Genomic DNA, 13,184 nt, shown 5'->3' on the forward strand with positions numbered 1-13,184 from the left:
GATTTGCCACATACATTTTACAATGACTTCTTGCTGAACAGATTCCGACGATTTTTCTTTCTCTCCCTTCATTGCATTGCCCAGCCCTGCCCAGTACAACTTTGGAAGTTAACCCTCGTTCAATGATTTATCTCTATTCCAAGAAGACATTAAAGTAACGTGCCAAGATCTTCACAGCATCGATTCCGGCACATCCATTGGATCAATAGTGGCTTTTCGCGAGGGCTAGGCAGCTTTGTGATATTTTCTTTTGATAGGTAACTAGGTTGCCCTTTCCTATGGCGTTAATATCAGACAAAGGTACTGTATTTAAAGATCCTTCCTTATTGCTCCCCAAAGCATATCTGCGAGGATGCGTTTCGCTACCAGCTAAAAGTCAAATGATACAATCACCCAATCACAGGGCTCAATGTCAGTGCAACTTCCTGTTCCGTGCTGAAAATAATGGGCATTGAAATGACCGTGTTTTAGAGACAGATGTTCCCCTAGATTTAGGGACAGTCTGTATGACTAGGACCACTCGGAAATACGCGCCGATTTTCAACGAGTAGCGAATTCAGATATAGGGTAAGAAAGGCCTACTATACAACCAGCCAAACGTTCGTCTCATTATCCCAGTATTATTTTATCTACCTTCCATGTTTCTAGTTCAACACTAGGGAATGAAAAAATATGCCGTTGCAAAGTGCGCAATTTTGAACATCAATATTTGCAAAGCTTCATGGTACTTTTTTTACGTAGCCTTTTCGTGTCCTTCCAAATTTGGTACAATCATGAAACCGACAATGATAAAACTGGAAAATAAATGCAACACTTGACCAAGACTTGACTTTCCCTCTTCGCTCACAGTTCAGCTGACTTCAGTCCGCGGAGGAATGCGGATTATACACAGAATCTTCTTAGCCAATCACAGAAGCGCTCTACCCAGATAGCGGAAACTGATCTGCGAAGGCTGTTACTTCTGGACATTATACCCCCTCAAAAGTACTGGCGTTGTTTGGAACAAAACAGCGATACTTCAAAACAATAATACTTTATCAATAATTTAAAACATGTTGCTTTAATTTATGAATTCTCATGCCGTCACTGTATCGTCAGTCGTCACTGTGATCTTTGCCATGAAAAAAGGAAACAACATTATAGGGGAGGACAAAGGCTTACTATAAGAGCCGAAAGTCGTCTGTCAGATATCCTCCGGGAGCACAAATCTGCGCTGGTTGGACGTCTGCTCGGATTTTCTACACTTTCTCTACCAAAATGGTGAGTTTAGAAGTCTTTTTTCTGATAACAGACTGGGCGTACGGGTGGTGTAGCTGTAGATCTGCGTGGTTGGAAGTAAAAGGCCACGATCCTGTGCGGAATTCGCGTGTTGTTGTTGTTGGCGGGTCGGATGCTGACTTGTTCCCTTGTCCTTACAGAAAGCTGGGGTTGTGTTCGCCGCAGCGGTGCTGGTGGCGGTCTGTCAGGCGGTAAGTTATGTCCAACAGCGCTTCTGCACCAACTTTTACAATGATTATGCAACTGTTATCTCCTCTTCATGAGCAGATTCACCCATATGAAATAGATGTTGTGATTAGTAGCGATGATAGGGGTCAGAAAGAGACAGTCCCAAAGGAATATCTCTGGTTCCAAAATCGCTCAGCCGACACGTACCGGGGAAATCAGAGACCCGAGAAGTGTTTTTGTTTTGTCCCCATTTTCGAAGTCTCCATCTTTTCATGAGGCAAAACAATAAAACAAATATTTAATGTCGTTATTTCGTTATTATTGTGATATTTGTGTGTGTCTGGATCATAATGTTCTATTCCATTGATAAAAGGCATTGGATGTGTGAAATATAATTTCTTTTCCTCTAGTCTAGACTGTAGGGGAAAATATTTGACGGCCATGGTAACGTTACCAACTTACCATCTCACCATGGCATAATAAAATGATGATATGATCATATAATTTGAAAAAAAAAGACTCTTGACGGGATTAATATATGTCCTTGGTATACGTACCAACAGGACAGGAAACTTGGTTGTGGTTGTGTGCCATTTGCCAGACAAGGAAGAACCTTAATAACGGCAATGCAACATACCTAAAAAGGAATTGGTAGTTCTGGTGCTGACCTGTGATCAACTAGGACTGAGCAAGGACATTATTTGGACTGAGTTATTACTTCAAGGTTACTCTAATCAAAGTTTGCTGAATATTTTAGATGATTGCTACTATATTTTGTTGTTGGTATTGCATGCACTAGTAATGTTAGTAGTACATTTTACTATTGGTTGATTGCATAATTTGAAGGAAAGTGCTCTTTTCTTCTTTGCTCTTTGCTAAAAAGCACATCACTCCACCCAATCATTATGCAGAAACCCCTTGCACTTTGCAGGCCCATTATTTCCTGTTCCTGGACACCTAGATCAACAGATGTTAGGCAAAAGCCAAACATCACTCATACTTGAGTTAAAGCTTACTGTGAATTTGATAGTGTCTCCTTGGAATGCAGCAGTGTTGGGGCTTAGCCTGCAATGCGTCAAAGGCCTACTCAAGAAGCTAAGCTGTACAGGAAGGTTAGAGTTGAGTACTAGTAATATGTTGGGTATACTAGTACACCCAGAGGCAGACAAACAGGAAAGGCAGAACAGATGTGATCCCTCATGGGCGCAAACAATGGGATCTGACTTGTTGCTGATTTGGAGCGCAGTTGGCAAACTCAGCACTAATAGGGAAGCGTATCCACTAGACACCTCTCCTGCTCTTTCCAGGGAGCTGTTCTATATTTCATCTGTCTCTGTAGTATTGGCAGATTAGTAAATCATTCATCAGTAGAGAGGGAGGAGACTTTCTTCAGCTGATATATACTGAAGCTAATGAATTACACTGCCAGTGGAACATATCCTGATTAATTGGTGTGCCAGTAAAAGGGTTACTCCTCTGCACATTGCATGCTGTATCCTGTTATCTGACTTTGAAGATAAGCCGAAAGAAAAATGATTTAAAGACACCCAAAAAATCGTGAAATAATTCAGATTTTCTATCTGCGCCAGTCAAGTCACTCAATACTATCATTATTATTATCCATACATGTATGTTCGATATGGTATGTCTTAGTTGTTTCAAGGACATTGTTTGAACCGTTCGCACTTCTGAATATTTTCTTCTGGGCAGAAATATTTATTTGGTGACACAGTTACATATCTCAGTATCATGATAGATGTGTATTGTATACCTCCAGCAGTTTGATTCATAAAAAAATGGGTCACATACAGGCTATCTTGTGTTTACATGAGCTGTTTGCTATTCAATCAGAATGTAGATACTGGCGGTCCTTTTCCCATTGACCTTATTGCAAACAGGCTGCCTTTGCAAACATCCCAAGCTTGGCAAGTATCTGTGAACAATGACGAACAGATCTTGACATATCTAAGTAACAATACAACCAACAGTGATATGCTGATTGGAAAAGAAAGCTGTACAAGTTAACCCTTTGTTCAAAATCAAGACTGAGAAGACCAGAGTAGAAAATGGCATGTAAAAATTTCAGGATACTCTCTGGTCTGGTATGCTATGGTACATCATGCAATGCCTTTGGTAATAGGTCAAGCGTTGCTTACTGGTGGGTTCCATGGCAAAAGCTATCTATCATCAGTTGGCCATATTTGGTAGTGAGCCATTCATTCATTCAGCAGAAAGCAACATACATAACTGCCTAAATGAAAGTTAGGTATGTCACTCACAGCACAACATTGAAAGAGTGGACAAGATTGTTCTTGGGTCAAAGTGCCAGAATAGTAGTACTTGTTTACATGCATGTTCAGTTGGGTGGTGGTCATGAATAAGCAACTGTCTGAGCACACTGAAGTGAGCAGTAAACTATGCAGACCTCATGTATACATTGTACATTCCTCCCCTATCTGATGGTTGATATAAGAATTGACATCAAGGTTGAACAAGTATGGAAAAGGGTGTAAATGTTAAAATATTCATGGTTTTGTTTTTACAGTTCCTCTCCACTGTGAAAGCATGATACTACACGTTTCTGTGACAGTAATGTTTTGACCATGAACACAGCAAAAACTCCCTTCCTATCCAATTATTTAAAAAAAAATGAGTCTGAAAAAGAAATACTAGTAGATAAATTTACAGTAGTTAGTCGAGTTATCCTTTGGGGTGCTTTCAGCAGCTTGTGGATGCAGGTGTAGATGCAAGAAGAGGCACATGGCATACCATTCACCAACTTTCAAGGTGTTGTGCATGTACTTGACTCCTGTACAGCCTCAGTCTGCAAGGGTGGCACTGGCTCCTGGAAAATTTATGTTATGCTGTACGTGTTCTTTGTGCCAAGCAGGAGATAGACATGGCCAGCAGCAACCACAAGCCTGTGACTGGGGGGTTGATTTGTAACTAATGTAAGGGCAAAGGACAATCGTACTGGTTGAACAATAAAGGTGCAGAATTTATTAATTTAGTTTGTGATTGGTTAGAAGAAGAGAGTAATTTTCAAGGCAGAAATAGACAAAACGAGATTACAGTTTTGTTGTCAAGAGAACAGATTGTGGCGGATATCACTTCTGACTGCTAGAACTTCAAACACGTTAGGTGATTGAAAATCAATGATAAGGTTCTTAGCTGTGTTCGGAACTAATCAATAAAAATGGGCTGTAAAGCAATTAGAATTGTGCTGGCATTTCAAGGAAGAATGGCAAGGAGGAAGCCTTAGTTTATGACACCTGCCAATGCATTGTCATGAAGTGAAACTGTTATATCCAACCATGTATACCAATTTATTCCTGCTTTATAGAAGAACAATAGTGACATTGAGCTTATGTGTGTGTGAGGCTTCAGTTCCCTTCGAGTGCAATCATATGTAGATATATAAGGTTGATTTGACTGGGCTGTTAGTTAGGTTTTATCTCAGATTCTCTTGCTGACGGAAAAATAATTGGGGAAAGCAGCTCTCCAAGAAGACCATACTCCAATCATGGTCTGCTACTGTTAAACTGGGTGGGTAGTTCTCATTTGAATGTAAGTTAAGTTCTTATGTGATTGCATTTAGGGAGTGAACTGCACTGGCCTATCTAACTCTCCGGTTTTGAAAAGTTCAACTCAAACCCAGCAGTTAAACACTAAATAAGTCGGCCAAATTGGATGAAGGTTGTATAATCAGTTGGGTCTGAGGGTGAATGACGGTGTTTGTCCAGGTTTTTTTATAATGAGGATAACCTATCAGTATCATTCAGACTTTTGCTGGCCTCCCCCCTCCCCCCAAAAAAGAAGGAGATGGTTAGACTTAAAGTTCAGCTGTTGGCCCAGTGGCACAGAGTACTGATTAGATTCTAATCTTACCACCAGCACTGCTCTATCATTAACCTATGTGGGGGAATATTGATCTATACTTTTACAAATTGAATGGCCTGATTCGTGGTTAAAGTCTGAAAGGTTGTTACAAATATATGGGCGACGGCCGCCTTGCTTCTCATTTTAGATCCCGTTCAGACCCGACTTTTAAAAACCGGTTGAAACCGCTAAATAATTAGAGGAGGAAAACCCGGCTAAAACCCTTAGCATTCATACCAGACTTTTCATAACCGGTTTTGTAAAAATCCTGTCCGGCCATGACTGCAGTTTGAATAACCGTTCATCACTCTTCCGATTTTGTCCTTGGCCTTCTTGTATGCCGTCTTCAGGTTCTTTGTCTTACTGTGGCACTGATCCTTTATCTTCGAGAAACCAGGCTTCTCCAACATTTTTGTTTCGGTAGAGCCCCCCCAAATTTTCGAATTTGGCAACTCCTGTTCTCCAAAAATAAGTATCAGGAGCGTCTCGTCCGCCGACCAGGTTGCGTATGGTGATTCCATCGCAAATTGAAGAGAAACCGTGGAAAACAAAAACAACCCGATCAAAAACCTTGCAGGTCGCACATGGCCAGGATGCTGACCCCGTGATCCCGGAATTATGACGCAAAAACCGGTTCAATAAACCCTTAGCGTTCAGACCAGGTTTTTCGATGGAAAAAAAACCTTCAAAAACCACCTCAGATTTAAACCCCTAAAAAACCAGTTGATTTGCATTCACACACACACAGGTTAAATGAAAACCGGCTTTTGAAAAACCGGTTGAAACCGCTTAATATAAGTTTGGTCTGAACAGGGTGTAAGTCAAATGGTCATGGTGTTCATCAATAACAAGAAGTTATATGTAAAGACAAATCTGTGCAATCAAATCTGAAGATTTCTACCCTGTAATAAAAGAAAAAATCAAATGATGGAGTGGCCTGCATTTTTTCATGATGGAGGTCTATGATTAGTATCATTAATTTTTGCATGGTATTGCCCAACTAGTTAAGGAGAAGTTTCGGAATGTGGTCCATCTTGCTGCCAAGTACCCTGGGAATAGAACCTGTCCTGCTGCTAAATAATTGTTTTCTACAAATCAATTTGTCACAGCTGAGAAGGTGGCCACCCAAGGGAGGAACATCCTCCTCAGACCAAGAAATTTTAATGATTTTCTGTCAGTTCAAACATCAATCACTAATCTTACCAGAAATTTCTTCTCTCATCAAAATCTTACTACTGTGCCATACTGAACTGTGAGTATGGGTACATTTGGGACTGATTAAACCCAAGGGAAATGGCTGGATTGTAATTAGATTTATTTCTAGAGTACTGTAACTGTGTAATTAATTATAGTGTACTGAACCCAGATATATTCATCTGTTTGCCAGCATGAACAGATCTCTGTCGGCACATGAAGGTAATATTCAGGCAACTGTTGTACATGATAATGAAAATTACTCAGCAGTTGCATGTATGCAGACATTTGTCTGAATGGAGTATGCCTTAATTGTAGTAGCTGCTGCTTATTAATATGTGCACGTGACAAGGCTTTCTGAGAAAGGTAAATTTATCCACCCAGGTCTGTGCAAGGTAGGATTAACATGAAATAAAGTTGATGTTTCTCCCAGTGGAACCGATGTTTAGGTATCTGTTGCCAAAAGTGCATGTTCTGAGATGCAGATCAGGTGAACACATCAAGCCATGGCTGGGAGGCATGAGATAATTGCACTATCTTGTGCTGCAGCACTAATGGTTTGTAATTGAGTTATGGTTGGCTGTGCAGAGTCAGCAGTACACAGGCAGACACACAGCCCCAAACCTATCATTTGGGTTTCTGTAATGTCAGTCACTGAGCACTCCGTCTCATACTAATTTATTTGCTCATTCCACCTTATTTTGCATTTGTGTATGTTCCTTGTAGAGATTAAAGACTACAAAGAGAGAGAGTGGGGAAAATGAGTAGAAAGATCGATAATTACGTCCTACTTCACATACTGGGTACTATATCAGGGATTCTTGGAGCTCTGTTATTTATGATTCTGGACATACTTGAAAGTTCAACCTAAGGTGTGTATCTTTGGACCTAGTTATGTACAACTCAATAAACTTGTACTACTTCTTATACAAGTCAAATTGTCTTAGGTTGCTTAACTTCATGCCTTAAGTTGTTACATGTATATATGTATGAAGTCTATAAACCAAAACACCCTGACCTATTTGTAAATTATAGGAGGCTGGAGAGCCTTTGCACTGGTAATTACTAATTATTGCCTAAATCCCACTGTGACAATCACTGCAGTATCCCTTGCTAAAAAACAGTGGAAACAAGAAATCAGAGATTTCAGATTTCATGAGAGTATTTTGGGGTTTTGTGAAGGTTTTGTAACTTTGTCAATAGGGACTAAGACAGAAATCTTGCAGGGTTGAAGGGTTGCTTGTTCAATTCTGGCTTCCTGAGTTCCCCCATGTCAACCTCCAATTCTGGGACCTTCAGGTTTTCCCCATTTTTCGTGTCTGACCTTTTAACCGCAGATCTTCTACCCAATGGGCCACCCACATACTGTCAAGCTACTTTGCCCAGACAAACATGCACACAATCCCACAGACTAAACCACCCAAAACAATACTTCTGTACCAAAAAGTAACAACAGGAGTGCACCTTTTTAACATTGCGACATTTGGGATCAGGCAGTGAAAATGTCTATCATGAATCATTTTATGGTCAAGGCACTTCCAGGGAGACCAACAGCTGGGCTAGAGCTTGAAATGTTCCATACTGCCTTGGTTGCTTTCTCTTTGTAACCTGACCTTGGAACTTTGTGAGCTGACAGTAAATTGGCTTTATGACAAAGGTTGGCTTTGTGACAACTGGGCAGCTTGTTATTTTACACACAAATAGATCTAATTGGCTGCCTTATGTACATTCTTAGGTGAGGTGAAATGAGGAGCATATACCAAATTAGTAAGGCATTGCTGCTATGTAACTTTATAAGGGAGATATCTGAAACTGTATGGAGAAATGTGACCTCAACCCACACAATTAATTCCTTGGGATTCTGAGGTCTTGAGCCTTGACACTCTACAGACAGGGTGGGATGCCATGTCGTTCCTTCTGCTGGTAGTATGTGCAGTATCCAGTAGAAACAGTCACATTTCTTTTTTCCGCAGAATTTCTAGTGAGACTTTGATAATGGAACCAGTCATCAACAAGGACCCATGACAATCTTTCCATCACCGGACAGCTAAATTTTGTACAACACATGCCACAACTGTTCCAAGAATGCTCTCAATTTGCTGTCATATATATACTATAGTGAATGTGACTTGGCCTGTACCATGCACATTCCTATCTTTTCCTATTAGTATCAGCTAATTACCTTCAATCTGAATAAATCTTTGCATGTAACATATATGCTCTAATTGGTCTCTTCAGGAGAAATTGTTTTATGTGGGATTTTACTGTAAAACGTAACATTGGCATACAGCAATTGGTTGTATGGAAATTTATAGCCCACTTGAAATAATCTTAAATCCATAAATTGATTCGTTAAGAACCTTTTATTTCCACCTGTAGATAAAAATAAATGCTATTTCCCTGGTTTTGGTTATGGATATAAATTGTAATTTGACGCCATTAGTAATGCTGATGTGTAGGTATTGCATTCTGATTTTTCATGAATCTGGCAGATTTAGGTTAGAGTATTACTCATCCAATCAACCAGTAAGGCTATCTTCCATTTACCCATATAGTGTTTGGGAGGAGAGCATTATTTCCCTTGTTACTGTCAGAAAACCATAACTCTCTGTAGATGTATGCCATAAGTTCAGATGTGTGACAGTTTTGTAATTGTGATAATAAAACATGAATGTTGAGGTCACCATTTGGGGCAAGCAATGGTGTCTGGTGGTTTATACCTGCTCTATCTGTGTAGTGATCTACAACCTTTGACCAAATAGAGAAAGTGGCAAACATACCATTTTTAGTGGAGCCAATAATTTTTCTATTGCTCTATGAAAGTTTGTGCCGGTGAGGTCTCTCTAGTTTTAGAAATTGGAATGAACAAGGTAGCTGAGACATCTTGAAAACCTGGAGAACAAAGATAACAGATTCAATGGTTGAATAATTCCGCCATGAGAAAATCAGGAAAGGCAACAATGTTATTATTGTACCTTTGCATTTTCTCATCACTGGTATTGTGTGTTTCCCAATACCTGTTGTTCCTTCTATGTGGAAGTCTCCCAGAAACTTTTGTGAGAATTACAGTGCACATACAATTACCATGCATGTATAATGGCGCCAGGAACAACTGTAGGTATAATGTACTGTGGGAATAAGTGGGACACAACAATGACTAACTGACCCGCAGGGCCCCTTCATTCATCAGTATCCATGCATTGATGTGCAGGATGCCCGGCTTATTATATCTGGAGGGCTAGTGAAGCATGTGTAATGCCTGGTGGTGCATCTCATTCTGATCGGATTTTTGCCCTTATGGGACTTTGCTCTGAGACAAGAATTGCACAAAGGTGGGCTTGCCTCTACGTTTGTTATAGGCCAGGTGCTTTGTGCCTGGAAATGCTGCTTACAATGCATGTCATTAAATAACACAAGTATCACCTCTACCGTATGATTTATATCAGTTCTTGGTAGGTAGGTTTTTAAGCATGTGTCTCTGCAGTTAAAGTTGTATATCCTAAGAAAATAAATGTAGCCATGCTTTTATGTGATCATAAATTCTTGTCCTTAGGACATTTACATTAACTTTGTGTGTCATATAAGAATTGCTCTGTAAATCTTTGTTATTGTTGGGATAGATCATATTCTACGGCAGGTCAGAACTGCTAAATGTGATGTGCTTTTCATTTTCTCATCAGACACCAGCAATATTATATATAAACAAGGGAAATCGTAGATTTCAAACCTCCGGGTTTTTTTTTCTATTGGTTTAGGTTATTTGTTTGTGTGTAGTATGAAAGTTATGTGCGTAATATGTTTGTATGCCGGTTTGATGGCTACTGACGGTTGGTTCGGTATGGACTGTTGATTAACGCAGTGTTCGAAATACTTTTTTGAGCAAAGTAGCACAGTGTGCTACCTAGGGCAAAAACTAGGTAGCGCAGCAGAATTTTAGGTAGCGCCACGCCCCCCCCCCATTTGTCAAATTCTATGCACGTGTCGCAATACTATATTTCTTCCAATCATAGAGGTATAATGCCTCCATGCTCTAATAAAGTTACTATTTTTGAGGTTTCAACTCTGAAGTAGGAGCTCTGGGTCGAAGCCAAATTACGGGTGCGTGATTTATTCTGGTTTTCTACTGAGAAAAATCGGGACAGTATTTGCGCCGGGCAGCCGGCCATGTACGCGAAATGGTACGCCCAGTATAGCAGCGATCTATTCATGTTTTATGTTTACAATTGTGCAAATTTTTTTTACAGAAATTTGATCACATATGCTTAAAAATATTGTTATACTGATGTTAAAAAATATTTTAAGACACTGAATCGCTGGCTGTGATGTGCAGCAGTGTACGTACGCCGCGTAGCGTGCCAGACATTTTTTTTTTGCCGTGCAAGCCTATAGAATGCCCCACTTGCGACATAAATTTCTGAGGCTTATCGTGCGCATCGTGCGTATCCACAATTATTCCCATCGTAAACATAGTCACTGGGATCTGAAATGCATACATACAGGATAATTTCCCTTCTTCAGCGGGAGTTTTGTTTATGTTTTGATCGTACACGTCAAACTGCCACGCTGGTCTACGCTGCGCGCTGGTCTCGGCTGCACTTCCGGGTTCCATAAATCGACACCATAAATCGACAAAGAAACAAATATTTCCCCCCAAATTTATATTAATTGTGCACTTTTTCACTAGATGTGGCTATGCAGTCCTGGAAAACAGCGTTTAGTGCATATTTTCAAACAGAACTAGAGTTCCCCGATCTCATACCTTCGCCAAATGATGTTAATCTTTATGACTGACAAAGTTTAGATTAGATTATTCCCCCTGATTTAAGAAATAGGAACCTAATTTTCATTATATCATTTTATCATAATCTCAACCAAAAGACAGTCTTATATTAACAAAGAATGCATTCTAGCATTTCCTAATAAATTATGCAAATGAGGTCCTGATTTGAATAAATTATGTTTAATGATGTTCACCTCAATTTAACTTTCAAATACCACAAGTATGAAATTCCAGGCAGTTATCATTACATAATTATAAAATATTCTTATTAATTATGCAAATTAAGTCATTATTAACATAATCAACATCTTCCTGTGTTTCTCTCGTTGTCAATTACCAATGTCACAAGCTTCAATTGTCCTATCATGGAATGCAGCTGATTTATAGAATTTCCCTATCATGGAATGCAGCTGATTTATAGAATTTCCCCATAAATTATTCAAATTACATCCATATTTACATAATTGTCACATAATTATATTAAGCATCACGTAAGCTACCTACATACCAAAAATCACGACGATCTGTCAACCGGTTCTTGAGTTATCCCCTTTTGAATATTTTCAAGAATTCATCCCTGCAGTTCCAGAGCAAGCCGCTAGGGGGCCTAAACTCACGTCACTTCTTTCCCAGCACAAGAGCTACCTACCATCTAAATTTCATCACCATAGCATGTCTACATCATGAGATATCAAAACCGGAAGTTCAGCTGCAGTACCATAACAAGCCGCTAGGGGGTCCAAAATCTAATCATATTGAGGTCTCATCAAGACCTACCCACCTACCAAGTATCAAGACAATCCATCAAGGCCTCCTCAAGTTATCGTGTTTACAGACAGACAGACACACACACACACACACACATACACGAACGCCCCTGAAAACATAACCTTCTTGGCGAAGGTAAAAATCGCGTCCCCGCGCCCTTCATGTTGCCGCCCGGCGATCTCAGCTGAAGCGAACAACCAATCAGAGACGCGTAACGCGGATACGTCATGCAAGGTTTGCATACCGCCCGCCCACCGCTTCTGCTGGCTGCTGCCATGCTAGCTACGCGCCGTACTTGAAATAAATTGACGTGTATCGCCGTATTTCTGGAAATAAATGCCGCGACACGAAGATCTAGCGCTGACTCGGCTTGCACCCAGCGTTCAGCGTCACCCGCGCCATTACCCCCGCCGTCATCCCGCGCCGTCATTGCTGCGCCGTCACCCAACGTTTTTATCGGAATCAGACACCCCTCTGTTTGACCCCTTTTGAATGGTATAGCCCAAAACTGCAACCTCCCCATTCCTTAACAACATGGTAAATTCCATTTTCAGCATGGCGGGGGTGTCCGGAGCACTTAAAAACCTTTTATTTCCACGCCCATAAGCACATATACAATTAAACAAAAACGTTCTGCATCATCTGCAGCCCAACAGCAATACGTATACCGAACAACAGACCAATCCGTCCAGCCGATCGCGAGAAACAGCTGCTGACAGAAATGTTTCGAACAATAGTAAAACCTCCTCGCGGAAGGATATCTCCTTCCCCGGAGGTAATGATGTCATTTGTGTTTGAGTCGTAAGATCCAGTTTCAATACTCAAAACAGGAAAACTTGTTATTGATGTTCTTTTGGGATATAGGGCTATAAAGTTTTATTGTATTTAAAAAAACTCATTTTATAGAAAAAAGATCAATATAGGATAAAGAAGCTCAGAATGTACAATTTCTTTGGCAGCAGATGTCCTGAATAGGGTTCGATTTTCCCTAGTCCTGTTTTCCCAACGTCAACAAAGTACCACAATACTATCCCCCAGTGTGTGCTGTCACAACAGGCAGATGGAAGTCTGACCCTTGTACAGCCAAGCCGCAGTTAGAACTTTGTAGTGCCTTTAG

The 13,184-nt window shown here is 40.3% G+C and overlaps 1 protein-coding gene across 2 annotated transcripts in view; it reads left to right on the forward strand.

Annotated features, from left to right (window-relative positions):
- The first annotated feature begins 1,137 nt into the window (after window positions 1-1,137).
- Window positions 1,138-13,184, forward strand: part of LOC109470290 (follistatin-related protein 1-like) — a 23,978-nt gene continuing 11,931 nt past the window's right edge. For both annotated transcript variants that reach the window (XM_019769204.1, XM_019769205.1), the window contains exons 1-2: window positions 1,138-1,260; window positions 1,419-1,469. In XM_019769204.1, coding sequence (XP_019624763.1) covers window positions 1,258-1,260; window positions 1,419-1,469 — 54 coding nt within the window. In that variant the 5' untranslated portion in view covers window positions 1,138-1,257. The remainder of the gene's footprint in view (window positions 1,261-1,418; window positions 1,470-13,184) is intronic.

The sequence above is a fragment of the Branchiostoma belcheri genome, unplaced genomic scaffold (assembly GCF_001625305.1).
Source record: "Branchiostoma belcheri isolate BF01 breed outbred unplaced genomic scaffold, Haploidv18h27 scaffold22, whole genome shotgun sequence".
NCBI classification, from domain to species: domain Eukaryota; kingdom Metazoa; phylum Chordata; class Leptocardii; order Amphioxiformes; family Branchiostomatidae; genus Branchiostoma; species Branchiostoma belcheri.